This window comes from Python bivittatus, unplaced genomic scaffold (assembly GCF_059951505.1).
Source record: "Python bivittatus isolate LINGU-HERP-01145 unplaced genomic scaffold, Pbiv_v1 ctg000220_np1212, whole genome shotgun sequence".
In the NCBI taxonomy this organism is placed as follows: Eukaryota; Metazoa; Chordata; class Lepidosauria; order Squamata; family Pythonidae; genus Python; species Python bivittatus.
Genome location: NW_028277048.1, coordinates 42,825,371 through 42,838,986, shown reverse-complemented (window position 1 = coordinate 42,838,986; position 13,616 = coordinate 42,825,371). Strand labels below are relative to the sequence as shown.

Below are 13,616 nucleotides of genomic sequence, written 5' to 3'. Positions count from 1 at the left end.
CCCAGCCTGCTCTGGGAACTGCTGCCCTGACACATCTAGAAGAGCACAGATTGGAGAAAACTGCTATCGCATGTATGGTTATCAGATCTAATGTCCTTCTTCTCTTAGAACCAGGATGAGCTAACTCAGTAGGACTTCTCACCCTAAAACACAGCTTTTCTTTGCTTCCTTAGGCATGCGCATCCTGGTTACCCTGCTTTTGGACACACTTCCTATGTTGGGGAATGTCCTCCTTCTCTGTTTCTTTGTCTTCTTCATCTTTGGTATTGTTGGAGTCCAGCTTTGGGCAGGGCTGCTTAGGAACCGCTGCTTTCTACCCGAAAACTTCAGTCTGTAAGTATGAATGAGGTATGCTTGCACAGGTTTTTTGTATGTGCTGAGGAGTTTCACTGAATTAAAATACTAGTTCCCATAAGTACCCCAGTACTCATACATAGGGTGTAACTATCTCTGCCTGCCTGTATGACAAAAGTGGAAATTCTCAGGTTGTGTACTAGGAAAGTCATAACAAGCAACATGAACATCTAAAATCCTCAGCAACATCACACTTTTTTTCCAGAGTGTGTCCTGTTGCCATGGTTGACAGCTGCCCAGTAGCAGTGATGGAAAATATCTTTCAAATATCTCCATCAGCAGTCACCGTACACCAAGGAGGGAGACTCAGTTACTGAACTGCAACACTCAGCAGCCAAAGCTCTGACAGCCCTTGTGCCTGATCCTCCAAATGGAATAAGGGGGAATTTCCAGCCTCCGACTAAGTGGGAGATGGAGAGATGGAGAGCAGTAGAGGATGAGATTTGGGGCAGGAAAGGATTTGATGCAATTCAGCCAGAGATAATGGGGGTGGGGCGGGGGGGAAGAATCCAGATCTTACCCAGATTCAGTTCCTCATCCCTGCTATGGAGTAAAAATAATCCCAGAAAAATAAGGAATAAGTAATCATTAATAATGCTGCCACCAAATAATGAAACCCAGCTTTGAAGTAATACAGACCTGTCCCTTGATTTATGATTGCATATATTATGTGATATATTATGTGATGCATAGCTGTATGTATTTAATGCACATATAGCTATGCATTCAAAATGTATTTGTGTAGTGTGTAGTGTAGAATTCAGAGTTTTGTTTACATTGATCCTGATCCAGAAAAATCAATCATGTTTATGCTGCATTGAAGCTAATACTACTTATGTGTAACTGCTAGTCATGCATTAGGGCTGTTGTTGTGATCATGATTCTCAAGACTGAATGTGGGGGTACCCAAGAGTATCGTATTAATATCTGAACAGTCTAAGCAGGTTTCAGCATAGAAATGTGCATTCGAGGCTTGTGAAGATTCTTCAAGTGCCCCTCTAATTCTTGGTTTATGAACATACCTAAATCAGAAACTGATCATAAAGTAGTAAAGTTTGTAAGATTTTTCTTCAAAGGTTTGGACCTTTTCTCCCCTTTAGATTTGGTTGCTCTGAAGAGAGAGTTAAATTTCAATAACATAAAAATCCCTCTAAATAAATTAGCAACAAAGCAAACCAAATTCTGATCAATTCCACACACACCCAATGCAGGTGCTGGTCTGAGCGAAACATCAGGAGGAATCTGGCAGCACCTTTTCTGGCTAACAAATTTTATCAACAGGCCCAGGCTTTTGTGAGCTGCTGTTCAGATGCACAGAGTGACTAAACTGATGTAGGATTTCAGTTGGGATGAAGCAGGGGGAAGGGAGGGAAAGACAGGTTGATTATGCAGGTGCAAATTACACATGAGACAAATTACAAGTACTTAATCAATTAACCATCGTAATAAGTTAAACATCCATTGTGTTTGTTGAGACCTTTTGAGATTGCCTAAAACCTTTTCATGTATGTGAGTTCAGAAGTCTCTCGCTCAATCATGCTGTTAAAGTCTCATTTTTCTAAAATGGTCACTGAGGTCTGCAATAGAGTGTCCTGGTTGATATTATCCCGGGGAGGTGGCATGGGAGTGGGTTATGCATCCATCCTTGCCTTACTTGACCTCTCAGTGGCTTTCAGTACCATCATCGACTATGGTATCCTTCTGGATCAACTCAGAAGATTGGGGGTGGAGGCACAGTGTTGTGCTGGTTCACCTCCTTTCTCCAGGGTCGATTCCATTCAGTGGTGATTGGGAAGGAGAGTTTCCACCCTCAGCCCCTACTGTGTGGAGTGCCTCAGGGGTCAATGCTTTCTCCTCACTTATTTAACTTCTACATGAGACCGCTGGATGAGCTCATCCATCACCCTGAGGTGAGGTATCATCAGTATGTTGATGACATCCAATTGTACATCTCAGTTCTGGTGCCTGGAGGCTGTGAGGGTCTGGATGGGGAACAACAGGCTTCAACTGAACCCTGGCAAGACTGAGTAGATTTGGTTTTGGGGACCTCTGGTTCTGGGACTGTGCCATCTTTGGTGCTGGATGGGGTTCACGGTCCCAAACAAACCCCATGCACAATCTGGGGGTACTCCTGGTCTCAACTCCTGCTTGATGAGCAGATGGCAGATGTGGCTAGGAGGGCCTTCACACAACTTCGTATTGTATGCCAGTTGTGCCCGTTCCTAGACTGAGGGGCCCTACTCAGTCATTCATGCCCTAGTCACCTCCCAATTGGACTATTGTAATGCACTCTACAGGGGGCTGCCCTTGAAGAGTATCCAGAAACTTCAGCTGGTGCAAAATGCAGCAGCAGGCAGTTATGTGTATTTCTCGTAGAACACATGTTACACCTCTGCTCCATGAGCTGCATTGGTTACCAGCCTGTTTCTGGGTCAATTCAAGGTGCTGGTTTTGACCTTTAAAGTCCTACATAACATGGGACTGGGTATTTGAGGGACTACCTCTTCCCAATCACATCTGCCCATCCCACCAGATCTAGTAGAGAGGGCATGCTACGGGTTCCTTCATTTAGGGAGCTACACTTGGCTGGCCCTAGGCTGCGGGCCTTCTCGGCTGTGGTGCCCACATTGTGGAATATCCTCCCCCCTGAGGTGAGGCTGGAACCATCGCTCTTGACTTTCCGAATGTCCCTCAAGACCTGGTTGTGCCATCAGATCTGGGGACTCCAGGGAACTGGTGAACTAGTAAGGTGGCTCCATTATTAACATTGCTTTGCCCATTATTTCTTTTTATTTGTATTTTATAGTTATTAATGCTAATAATAATAATAATAATAATAATAATAATAATAATTGTTATTTATTAATTATTATTGTTTAGTTGTGTTGTACAGTCCCCAGAGTCACTTGTTTTGGGAGATGGAGATTTATTTGAAAATCAATCAATCAATAAATATTACTTTGTCCTTGTTTTGAGTCCTGACGTCCATTAATTTTTTGGGCAAAGATCCTCCCATTTGTCCTACTTATCTGTTTGGGGCTATAATAGACTGACACGGCTCTCCTTGTACATGGTCTGAGTGAAGAGTTTAATTGAATGGGGGTGTGGGGTGGCTAGGTTTCAAGTTGCATTCAAAGCAATTCTTCAGGAATGAGCCTCGCTAAGCTTGTCCTAAATTTAGCTTTGCAAGCTTCTCTGAGCCTGAGCGTATTAGGAAAGTGGAATGTGCCTTTTTTCCCTAACAAAAATAACAGTGTGAAAGCATCTTCGAGAGGAATTAATTTATTATGGCATAAACTTTGGTGGACCATAGTCTGCTTTATATTGACCACATAGCCCGTTGGTTTCTATGAAATACAACTTGGGGGATTCGGAAGTTGCAGAAATGGGTCCCTGGGCTGCCAAGCACTTTGGAATTGCAAGTTGTCCACCCCTGACTTCAAGCCAGTTTATTTAGGGCTATGACTGTTTCCACTTTTTCTTCCCTCACTGACATACTCTAGTAATTATGCAAATAACAAGGTGGGTTGTTTTTAGATTCTGCCTCCCTTTAAAGTGCTGTATTTTTTTCATAATCCACAAAGAAATAACAGCTGCTATATGGAACTGAAACTGTACATTTATCCTATCTAGTGCTGTATCCTACCTCAGATAACAACCAGCACAAATTGTGTGTGGGAAAAAGATATCTTGGAGTGATGTATTAACTGACATCATTTTTGAACTTCAAAACATCCGTAGTTTAGAGACATTTGAAAAACAAAAATTGTACTTCCAGCCAATCAGAGTGTTCCCATCTACAATTAATTTCTCTGATTGCTGTCTTTGAACTCAATTATCCTACTGGCCCCTGTAACATCTCTGAGCCATTTGTTCCTTGTGTTGCTCTCTTGACTACATGAATGCCATCTTTGCTCCGTTCCGATTTCATACTGTTGTTTTCTAATAATAACGCTGTGATTTCCCACTTTCTTTTAGCATTGTGAAAATAACATTCCATCTTTACTTCATCCCCAGCTGGTGTGATTTTGGTTCTATAACCAGCCCTGCGTCTCTTTCTCCCAGGCCTTACACTGTGGAGCTGGAATCCTACTATCAGACGGAGAATGAAGATGAAAGTCCTTTCATCTGTTCACAGCCTCGAGAAAACGGGATGCGGTATTGCCGTAGCATTCCAACCCGGAGGGAGGAAGGCCTGGAGTGCACCCTGGACTATTATTCCTACAATGACACCACTAATACCTCTTGTGTCAACTGGAACCAATATTACACAAACTGTTCTGCCGGGGAGCACAACCCTTTCAAAGGAGCTATCAATTTTGATAACATCGGATATGCATGGATTGCAATATTTCAGGTGAATCAAAAGGACTTAAATGGTGGTCTTGTGCTGCTGCAGTAACCAGGAAAATGAAGTTGGCGTTTATTTTTTAAATCCGAATCAAATAACAATCGAGTAGTTGAGAATCTGCAATTCCTGTTTTTCCTATAATAAATATAGGCTCTATGGGCACCAAGTGTGCATGTGGTTTTCTGTTCTTCTCCATTGAATTATGTCAATTTATTGTCATTGTGTTATTTTTTTAATGCAAAGATCTAATACAGAGGTGGGCAACTGGGAGCCCTAGGATCAGTCAGTGCTTCCCTTGGTCTTGTTTCATGTGGCCCTTTGCAAGTTATCCGTTTAGACCTCTGGTAAGAATTACCTTTCCCATAGCTGCTACTTTGGAGAAGAAGGAAAAGAAGCAAGGAAGGAAAAAAGGGAAAGAATAAGAAAGAAAGGAATGGTAGTTAAAATAGGTATCCCATCCACCTTTGGCCCTGGCCCATCCTACTATTTGATTCAGCCTTGCCTACCAAGTAGCACTGAACAGATTATCTCTGAGGGAATGCAACCCTCAATAAACAAAATATCTTGTGGGTGACCTAGAAGTTTCATAGATATCTTCTTAGATGTCTACAGTTCCTTGTCCTTCACAGCCCTTCATCCATCAAGATGAGCTAACCAATGGCTTCCTTTTCTTTTGCCTTATCACAGGTCATCACCCTGGAGGGCTGGGTAGATATCATGTACTTCGTCATGGATGCTCATTCCTTCTACAACTTCATCTATTTCATTCTCCTGATCATTGTGAGTTCTGTCTCCAGTTGTGTCAATCAGAGGCATTCAACTCAGGTTTCCACTGAGGAAGAGCCATGTTGGTGTGCATGGAAGGACTGATAAGACAGCACTTATTACTAGAGCCTGCACAACACAGTACCCAGATAGAAAAGGAAACCACATTCCATTTGCTTCTTGCATTTACAAGATGGCAGTGAAATAAGTTAGAGGAAGACCTAGTCAGTGATACTGGTTTCCTCACTATTTACTACTCATGCTCTCTGTTCCACATTTTTCTTTTAATAAGCAAATGCAGAAAAAAAGAACCAACTTTAAAAGTTAACATATAACTGGCATTAGATGATGCTTGAATTTGATCTACAGTGACAAAGACAAATGCAAATAATTTGATCTTATATTGGCTCTTATGTTAAAGAAACCTGCTGACCATGGTATTTTTGTTCTTGTTTTGGTAGCCTCAGACAACCTCTACACTTTCCTTGTAATATACATAACAGACTTAATAACAGCTGCTTATATTTTGTCTCTTTCTACCTTACCCCAATATATGTCAAGATTATACAAAACTTGTATGTCAAGGGGAAAAAGGGGGAACAGAATTATGGCAAATAACATTCAGGTAGGCTAGATATAGGAGCAAGTTTTAAAAAAACCTCTCAGATACATTCACGTTAATCTACATGGGTAGTGACTATTTAGGATCTGTTTAGAATTGTAGTTTGTAATTGTAGTTTAGAATTGTAGTTTAGAATTGTAGTTTGTAATCACTCCAACAATAATTAGTATCATTTTTACTCTTGGGCATTGCAAATGCAGACAGGGTACAAATTGTTAAGATCATCTGTGAGTCTCCAAATAGACATAGACAGAGATTAGAATATATAGCTGAAGCTCCGGGGCCACTTGTGATCTCTTTCAGCATCTGGAAACCACCCAGAGTTGTTACCAAGGGGAAAATTATTAAATGCATGACTTTATATATAAATCAAATGAAATCACATTTATTTTTTGTCCTACCCCACCAATGAACATTTTGGAGTATGGCCCTAGCAAAGACGCAGGTATAAATGATGGTAGGTATGATGGTGGGTAAAAATACAAACTGTAAATAAAACAACAGAGAAAATAATAATTTTTAGAATACTGGCTTGAAGACTTTGAGATAATTATTTACAGAGCATTAGAGAACATTGCAACAATTTGTACTCTTTAACAAGGAAGAGTAAATGTGAAACAGGTGTCAGGAACATCGATGCTTTGCTTTGTTTCAAGCCATTAAGGCCGCTGAAAGTCTGAAAGCAGTCAGAAAGCAGAGTTTAGGTAAATGCAGCCATGGAGGGAAAGCCAGTGTCCAGGATTAGAGGTAATACTAGACTAAACCTGGGGGGCACGGGTTCAACTCTTTCATGGCTACATTGAGCTATGTCAAATTCAGAGAGAGTGTGATGAGCCACAAGAGTACGGCAGAAACTGTAACATGTAGTGTAAGCCAACTGAAATCCTAAAGCTGATTATTTTTTCACGGTCTGGATCATATTTATTTATTATTTATAAGAAGTATATTCGCCAATAACCTTCAATCCTATTCTGCAAAAAAGACATTTAGATGGAAACAGACAAAAAGTTGGTCCCCCCAAATCAGAAGCAAATAGGATTAAAACTGTGTTTCAGAAAGCTCAGAAAAATAAAGATTTGGTCGGAGACCAAAAGACAATAACAGTGGTGCCAGGTGTAGCATGATGGAGAGCAGTGTTTCTCAACCTTGGCAACCTGAAAATGTGTGGACTTCAACTCCCAGAATTCTCCAGCCAGCATGCTGACTGGGGAATTCTGGGAGTTGAAGTCCACACATCTTCAAGCTGCCAAGGTTGAGAAACCCTGATGTAGAGTGCTCCATAACTGTAGCTCCACCACTGAGACAGGGTTGTTTTGTTTTGTTTGTGTAGCCATCTGCTGGTTTTCAGCTGGCAAAGGCTCCATTGGAGGCCCTCAGCTGAAGATCTTAAGGTATAAGCAGTTACATATGAAGATACATGTCCCTTCATGCCTGGGTTCTAAACCATGAATGTTATAAAGCCAAAGCCATACTTGGAATCTGAGCATAGAAATGGACTGAAGGCTAGGAGCAGTTGATCTAACACAGGCATAATATCATCATGTCCAGGCTGAACTAAAAATGTACAACTTATATTCTGCACTGAAGTTTCAATAGTCTTCAATATACTTCAAAGGCATAGTGCATTACAGTAGTCTTACCTAGGGTTTACAAGAGTATGAATAAGTGAGGCTGGTCTTATATAGGGTAGAGTAGCCAACTGAACTTTAATGGCTTTGCAGCTGGCAGGCCTTTGGTAGCTGACTGAACTGAAAGTAATTTTTTTCCAAGCACAAATCTTCCAAAGTTCTCTTTAACAAGCTTTATTAAATGGTTCCAACCATTTCAGCAACTGAACTCTTTTGAATTAGGGATCAATGTACAGTATTTATGTCTACATTAAGGTGGGGATATCCTGAATCTTTTTCTCACAGCCTCATAATACACCAGAGAAGAGGTAGGTCTCTTCTCTGATAAAAGAGAAGTCTGTAGTTGTGAATGAGGTACACAGCGGTTGCTTGAATCTTTATCAGTCCAAGAACCCATTTTTACACCAGTGGTGCCTGGCCATACAGTCCTGGGAAAAGTAATCTACGCTCTTGTTCCTTTTTTGCCACCAAAAACATTTTGCCTGCCACTGAGTTTTGCAATCAGTTATGTCCACTTACTTTGTCTCAGCTACCTCTGCAAATGTATGCACCACAGCTATAATCACAACAAGGATATTGCACCAATTGATTACGTCTGCAGTGGGCAAAAACTTTTCAGACATGAGATTTTAACACGAGTGCAGGCCAAAGAGGAACAAGAGCTGCAACTTCCATGGATGGGCAACCACCTGGTATCCTCCTAGTTAAGTAGACTGACCAGGACATCTTCTCGCGGGGGCAAGAAGAGGCAAACAGTGAAATGAGCATCATGATGTAAGCTCTGTCCCTTTTCTATACGTGCATTGTGACATTTGTTTTGTCTTTCTGACAAAACTGGTGGATTCTGTAGATGCTTCTGAAAAGAAGCAGGAGGAGAAAGATGGCCTCCCTCTCTCCACCCCCAGTGGAACATCTCTGAGGTCATCCAGAAGGAAGGCCACATAATGGTAGATGAATCTCCTGCCTTCTGAGATGGCGTGAGTAAATGCTCGATTTATAGAGTTAAGGTAGCCAAAAGAAAGGAATCGGTCATTGGCTGCTTTTTGAGACCTTCAGGTTGAACAGCCGTCATGATCTACATAAAATGCAGCCTAAGGAAGAGCCTGCTTCAGGGTAAAATTCTGAATCTTCAACTGCAGGCAGCTGCTGCAGGTTGAGTGCCAGCTAACAAAGGAAAAGATTTCTTCTGAAAGCAGCCAGTGACTCCATAAGGGAAGTATCTGCCTTGAAAACACTTCAAGTGAATTTGTTTAGGGGAGGGAGGGGGGAAAAACCTGGTTAATTGTCATCATTACAAGCCCAGACTACCAAGAAACCTTTTTAACTTAAATTATCTCTTTTTGAGCTGCAGTGTCATTGGTGGAGCTGAGGAAGCCTGAATGCCTTGATGTGAAAGAAAGGGAGGGAGGGCAGGGAATATCCCTGGATGCCTCGCATAGACACCGATAGCTGTCATCTTGCAGTGAGTTGGCAGCTTTTTTTCAAACTGCACAAAGTCGGTCTTTGCTGAGAGCCACTTCTGTATTATAATTTTTAGGCATAGATGTGCTCCCCACATGACTCCTGAGCTTGAGAAGTTCATGACAAACTCAGACTGTATAAAGCATGGGTTATTGAGGCATCATTGCAACACTTTCTAAGGGCCAGGGGGAGGATTGCTAATCAGTAGTCCTCTGGGCTTGCTGGGTCTCCTTCGTGTCACTGCCAGTTCATCTGTAAATTCCATGTTGGAAGCCACTCGGAAAGAAATTGAAATTAATTGACATTAATCCCCATATTGTTATTGCACAGCCACAGTTGGACTACTATGCCTGGTTCATTCCCTGTGTCTCAGAAAGAAGCATGAAGATCCAGAAAAGGTGCAAATAAGGGCAACCCAAATTATCAAGGGTCTGGAGTGAATTCTTTTATGTGAAACGGTTACAACAAGTGGGGGACAGGATTAGCATATTAAAAAGGCAAATACATGGAGACATGTACAAAGTGATGGAGGGTATGAGATTAGCGGCCAGGTAATTTTTCTCACCCTCTCAGAATAAAAGAACTGATGGTCATTCAGTGAAATTAAACGGTGACAGATTTAGGAGGACATCTTCATGCACCACATGGTTAAACTATGCTATCATAGGAAGGAATGTAGTGGTAGTGTGTCTCTCAGTACTAGTTGTTGGAAACATCTGAGAAAGTGTTACTGCATGCTTAGGGATAGGCAATCTGATGCCCTTCAGGACATTTGGATTTCAGCTCTCTTGACCAATAGTAAAAGTCTGTGGAAATGGCCAAAGAGCTATTTCACTGTCAGCAATTTGGTCCTGATCCAGCAGGACATTCTTGCAATCTCAGAGAAAATCTGCCTGGGTTGATGTGGCAGAATGAAGGAATGACACCCAAAGTCATAGAACTACATAGATATAAACCAGTATAACTATTTCTGATCAGAGGCTTCTCTGCTGTCACAAGAGCAAAATGTCTGTAACATGATACACTTTAAGGAACAAAGTGTCTTTGCCATATGCCTTTTATGGCTTCTTGACTTCTATCACACTGCCCAAGCGTTTAAAAGTCTACAAAAACCCAAGGAACCTTTTCATGTCCAGCGCATTTGCCCTTCTCTTGCTATAACCATCTCCTTCATGCAATATTTTATTCTCTTTACATCTCCTTAAATTGTAAAGGCAATTTGTCATGTGGCTCAGAGGAGCTGCTGTTTAAGAAATATGAGCCAAAACAATGCTTGCTTGGAGGCATGCAGAACTGGTTATTCAGTTCTTTGGAGTCCAGCCCATTTTTGAAAATATAACTTAGAGAATGTGTTTAGATTTCAAAATTGGCATTTGTTTTGTATAGGTTGGGGTTTTTGGAAGCAGAGTATGCATAATCTGCTCTTTACCCTTACTGGAGTCTATGGGAGCTTTTTTCAAGCCTAATTGTAGCATAAGGTCGGAGGGGGTGATTCATAGGCTCATAGATAGTCCTTCAAGCACTGCAGTTCCCCTCTTCCAATGTGTAAAGCTGTGCGGAAATGGACAATATTGGTCAGGTATCTCCACGCACTTCTGAAAATCTTGCCAAGAAAACTGCATGGACTAGTCCAGGCAGTTGCCAGGAGTCAAGACTGACTTGAAGGCACCAAAATTAATAAGAATAAGAATAAGAATATGAAAACAGGCATGGGTATATGTGCAGAATTGCACCATTAGTCTTGAATTTCTCACATTTTTATCGCGAAAGAGTGATCTCAGGTGGCCTCCCATCCAGGTCCTGACCAGATTCAGGTCAGCCTAGTAGCTTCAGTGTTTGTTGCATGATAGGCCTTCAAACCTTTGTCCCTGGGATGAAATGTTAAGGTGTTTGGTGCAAGATTCCCCCCCGCCTTGTGTCATAAAACAATATGACTTTGGTTTGGAGTCTACATTTGTTTTGAAAATAAAATGCTTTTTCCATCTCTACATACTCTCGGTCAGATGGTCTTCTCCGTGTAAATAGGGCTAATCACACACCTACTTTCCTTTTAGGTGGGCTCTTTCTTCATGATAAATCTCTGCCTTGTGGTCATAGCAACTCAGTTCTCAGAGACCAAGCAGCGAGAGAGCCAGCTAATGAAGGAGCAGCGAATCCGCTACCTCTCCAACGCAAGCACGCTGGCTAGCTTTTCGGAGCCAGGAAGCTGTTATGATGAACTTCTCAAATATCTCGTCTACGTCCTTCGTAAGGCCAGCAAACAAGTGATGGAAGCCTGTCGGACTACAGGGGTAAAGATGGGCTTTCTCTCCAGTCCAGGCAGTAAGAACAGTGCAGAGAGACAACCGTGCAAACATCGTCCACGGAAAAGGTCATCAGTGCATCACCTTATTCACCACCACCATCACCACCACCACCACTATCACCTAGGTAATGGAAGCCTACGGGCACCACGAGCCAGTCCTGAAATTAGTGATGTTGAAACCAGCTCCCTTCACAATGGTGCCAATCGACTGATGCTTCCTTCAGTAGTCAACCCTTCTCACATGGCATCTGGCAACACTGAATCTGTTCACAGTATCTACCATGCAGACTGTCATTTTGAGCCAATTCATTGCCAATCATCTCTCTCTCAGGTTGGTCTCAGTTTGCCAGGACCTGAGGTGCTTCCCAAGACTGTTGTTGGCAGCAAGGTTTACCCAACTGTACACCCAAGTAGCTCCCATGAACTCCTCAAAGATAAAGGTTTAGCAGAGTCCACATTGAACCCTGGGGCTAGCACACTGATGAACCTTAACATCCCTCCAGGGCCTTATAGTCCAATGCAGAAGCTACTGGAAACACAGAGCACTGGTAAGTATTAAGTCTGGATGTTGACCACTCAGTCAAGCTTGGATGGGAGGCAGAGTGGTAATCCTTGTGTTGCCTTTTTCTCTATCTCGTCCTTAGCAATTCCACTGAGCTACATCTGAGTGACAACAGGTGTGATTTGCTTGTGGAATCCCAGAAAGGGTTGCAAAAATTCCTGCCTGAAACTCTGGAAAGCCATTGCCAATCAGTGTTTACAGGATGGAATCTGAGGGACAGACATTTTGAAACAAGGGTCAAATTTAGTGACTGAGTTCACACCTCACATTACACCATGGTTTTTTACTTAGGTTTGTTGGAGCTACTATGGCTGGAATATGTGAAACCAGTGAGAAATTAACACAAAAAGTATTAAAGGCATATCCTTTTGGCCTACCCAGATCTGGAAGATCAAGTGTTGCTTTCGAATGCTGCCTATCAAGTGGGCAAGTCTACAGGCTTCCTGTTTAATGGCAATTGTCCTTCCATTCTTCTGAGAAATTAGGTTCTCTAAGGATTTGTCTAAAAGCTGAGAGAGTGAGAGAGAAAGAAGAGGAGTCGGTCTACATATAAATATACAAGGATAGTAATGTGTTTCTGTTTGCCACCTTCTTTCCTACTGGTATCCATATCCTTTTGAAACAGTTGAGAAGCATGCCAGCGACTGACACTTTTGGAGGCCGTGGGCTTCTTCCTCACAAAGTTGACTTGGGATCACATTGATCCAGTCCTGTTGAATATCAGGAACAATTCTAAGTAAACACGCACAGGACCAGCCTGCATCTTCTGTAAGTTGTAAGAGGCTCCCATCTGGAAATGGGGAGTTTTGATCATCATCCAAACTCCTGCAAATATTTATCTATTCAGAAGCGTGGATGTTCCCCTGTAACAACACAGTTAATGTAATGTAAGGGTGGCCTCTAGAGAGTCCACATTTCACTTTCCAAGATTGCTCTCTGTGTTTGCAGTGCTTTTTGAAGTGCTCTAGGCATAAGAAGCTTTCTGGGAATGATGCAGGGCCAGCTCGCCAACATCTTACAATTTGTGTCCAAGAGAAGGTCAGGCTAGGTGATCCAAGGTTCCCTGCTGGCTTCAGAATGAGATAGGAGTTGTGGATGGACTTAGAATGAGTTCTGAGGACAAACTCCTCACCTCACTGTAGCCAACTTCACTGGAGACTCTTCTTGTTGTATTGGAAAGCCCATCTGTCAGCTGGGATCAGTTATTGCAAGGAATCAGTTCAGAATGGTGAGTTGGAAGGGAAGCTGTTAGCAGTGAAGTATCAGCAAGCAGCAGGAGCCCATAGGCTGTGGTGCTGTCTCTAATTACAGCCCCTAATATTACTCGTGCCAGAGAGTTGATTGCTTTCTGTTTCACCTTAATGGCCAAATGGATAATGAAGTAGCTGCAAGTGCTTGCCAGAACTGGTGACTTCTAGGTGTGTGTGTGTGTATATATACACACATGTGTTTGGCTCAGCCTCACATTTGTAAATCCGTATAGATTTCAACAAATCGAGGTAGGGATCTAAGCAACCATCAAGCACTTTCTCCCCTGAAAAAGTTGCTGCTGACATTGAACTAAAACA

The 13,616-nt window shown here is 42.2% G+C and overlaps 1 protein-coding gene across 8 annotated transcripts in view; it reads left to right on the top strand.

The window, feature by feature from the left end:
* The window catches only part of CACNA1G (calcium voltage-gated channel subunit alpha1 G), a 208,070-nt gene that overhangs the window by 25,418 nt on the left and 169,036 nt on the right, over window positions 1-13,616 (top strand). For all 8 annotated transcript variants that reach the window (XM_088138459.1, XM_088138463.1, XM_088138462.1 and 5 more), the window contains exons 4-7: window positions 174-333; window positions 4,420-4,711; window positions 5,393-5,485; window positions 11,236-12,034. In XM_088138459.1, the coding sequence (XP_087994585.1) occupies window positions 174-333; window positions 4,420-4,711; window positions 5,393-5,485; window positions 11,236-12,034 (1,344 nt within the window). The remainder of the gene's footprint in view (window positions 1-173; window positions 334-4,419; window positions 4,712-5,392; window positions 5,486-11,235; window positions 12,035-13,616) is intronic.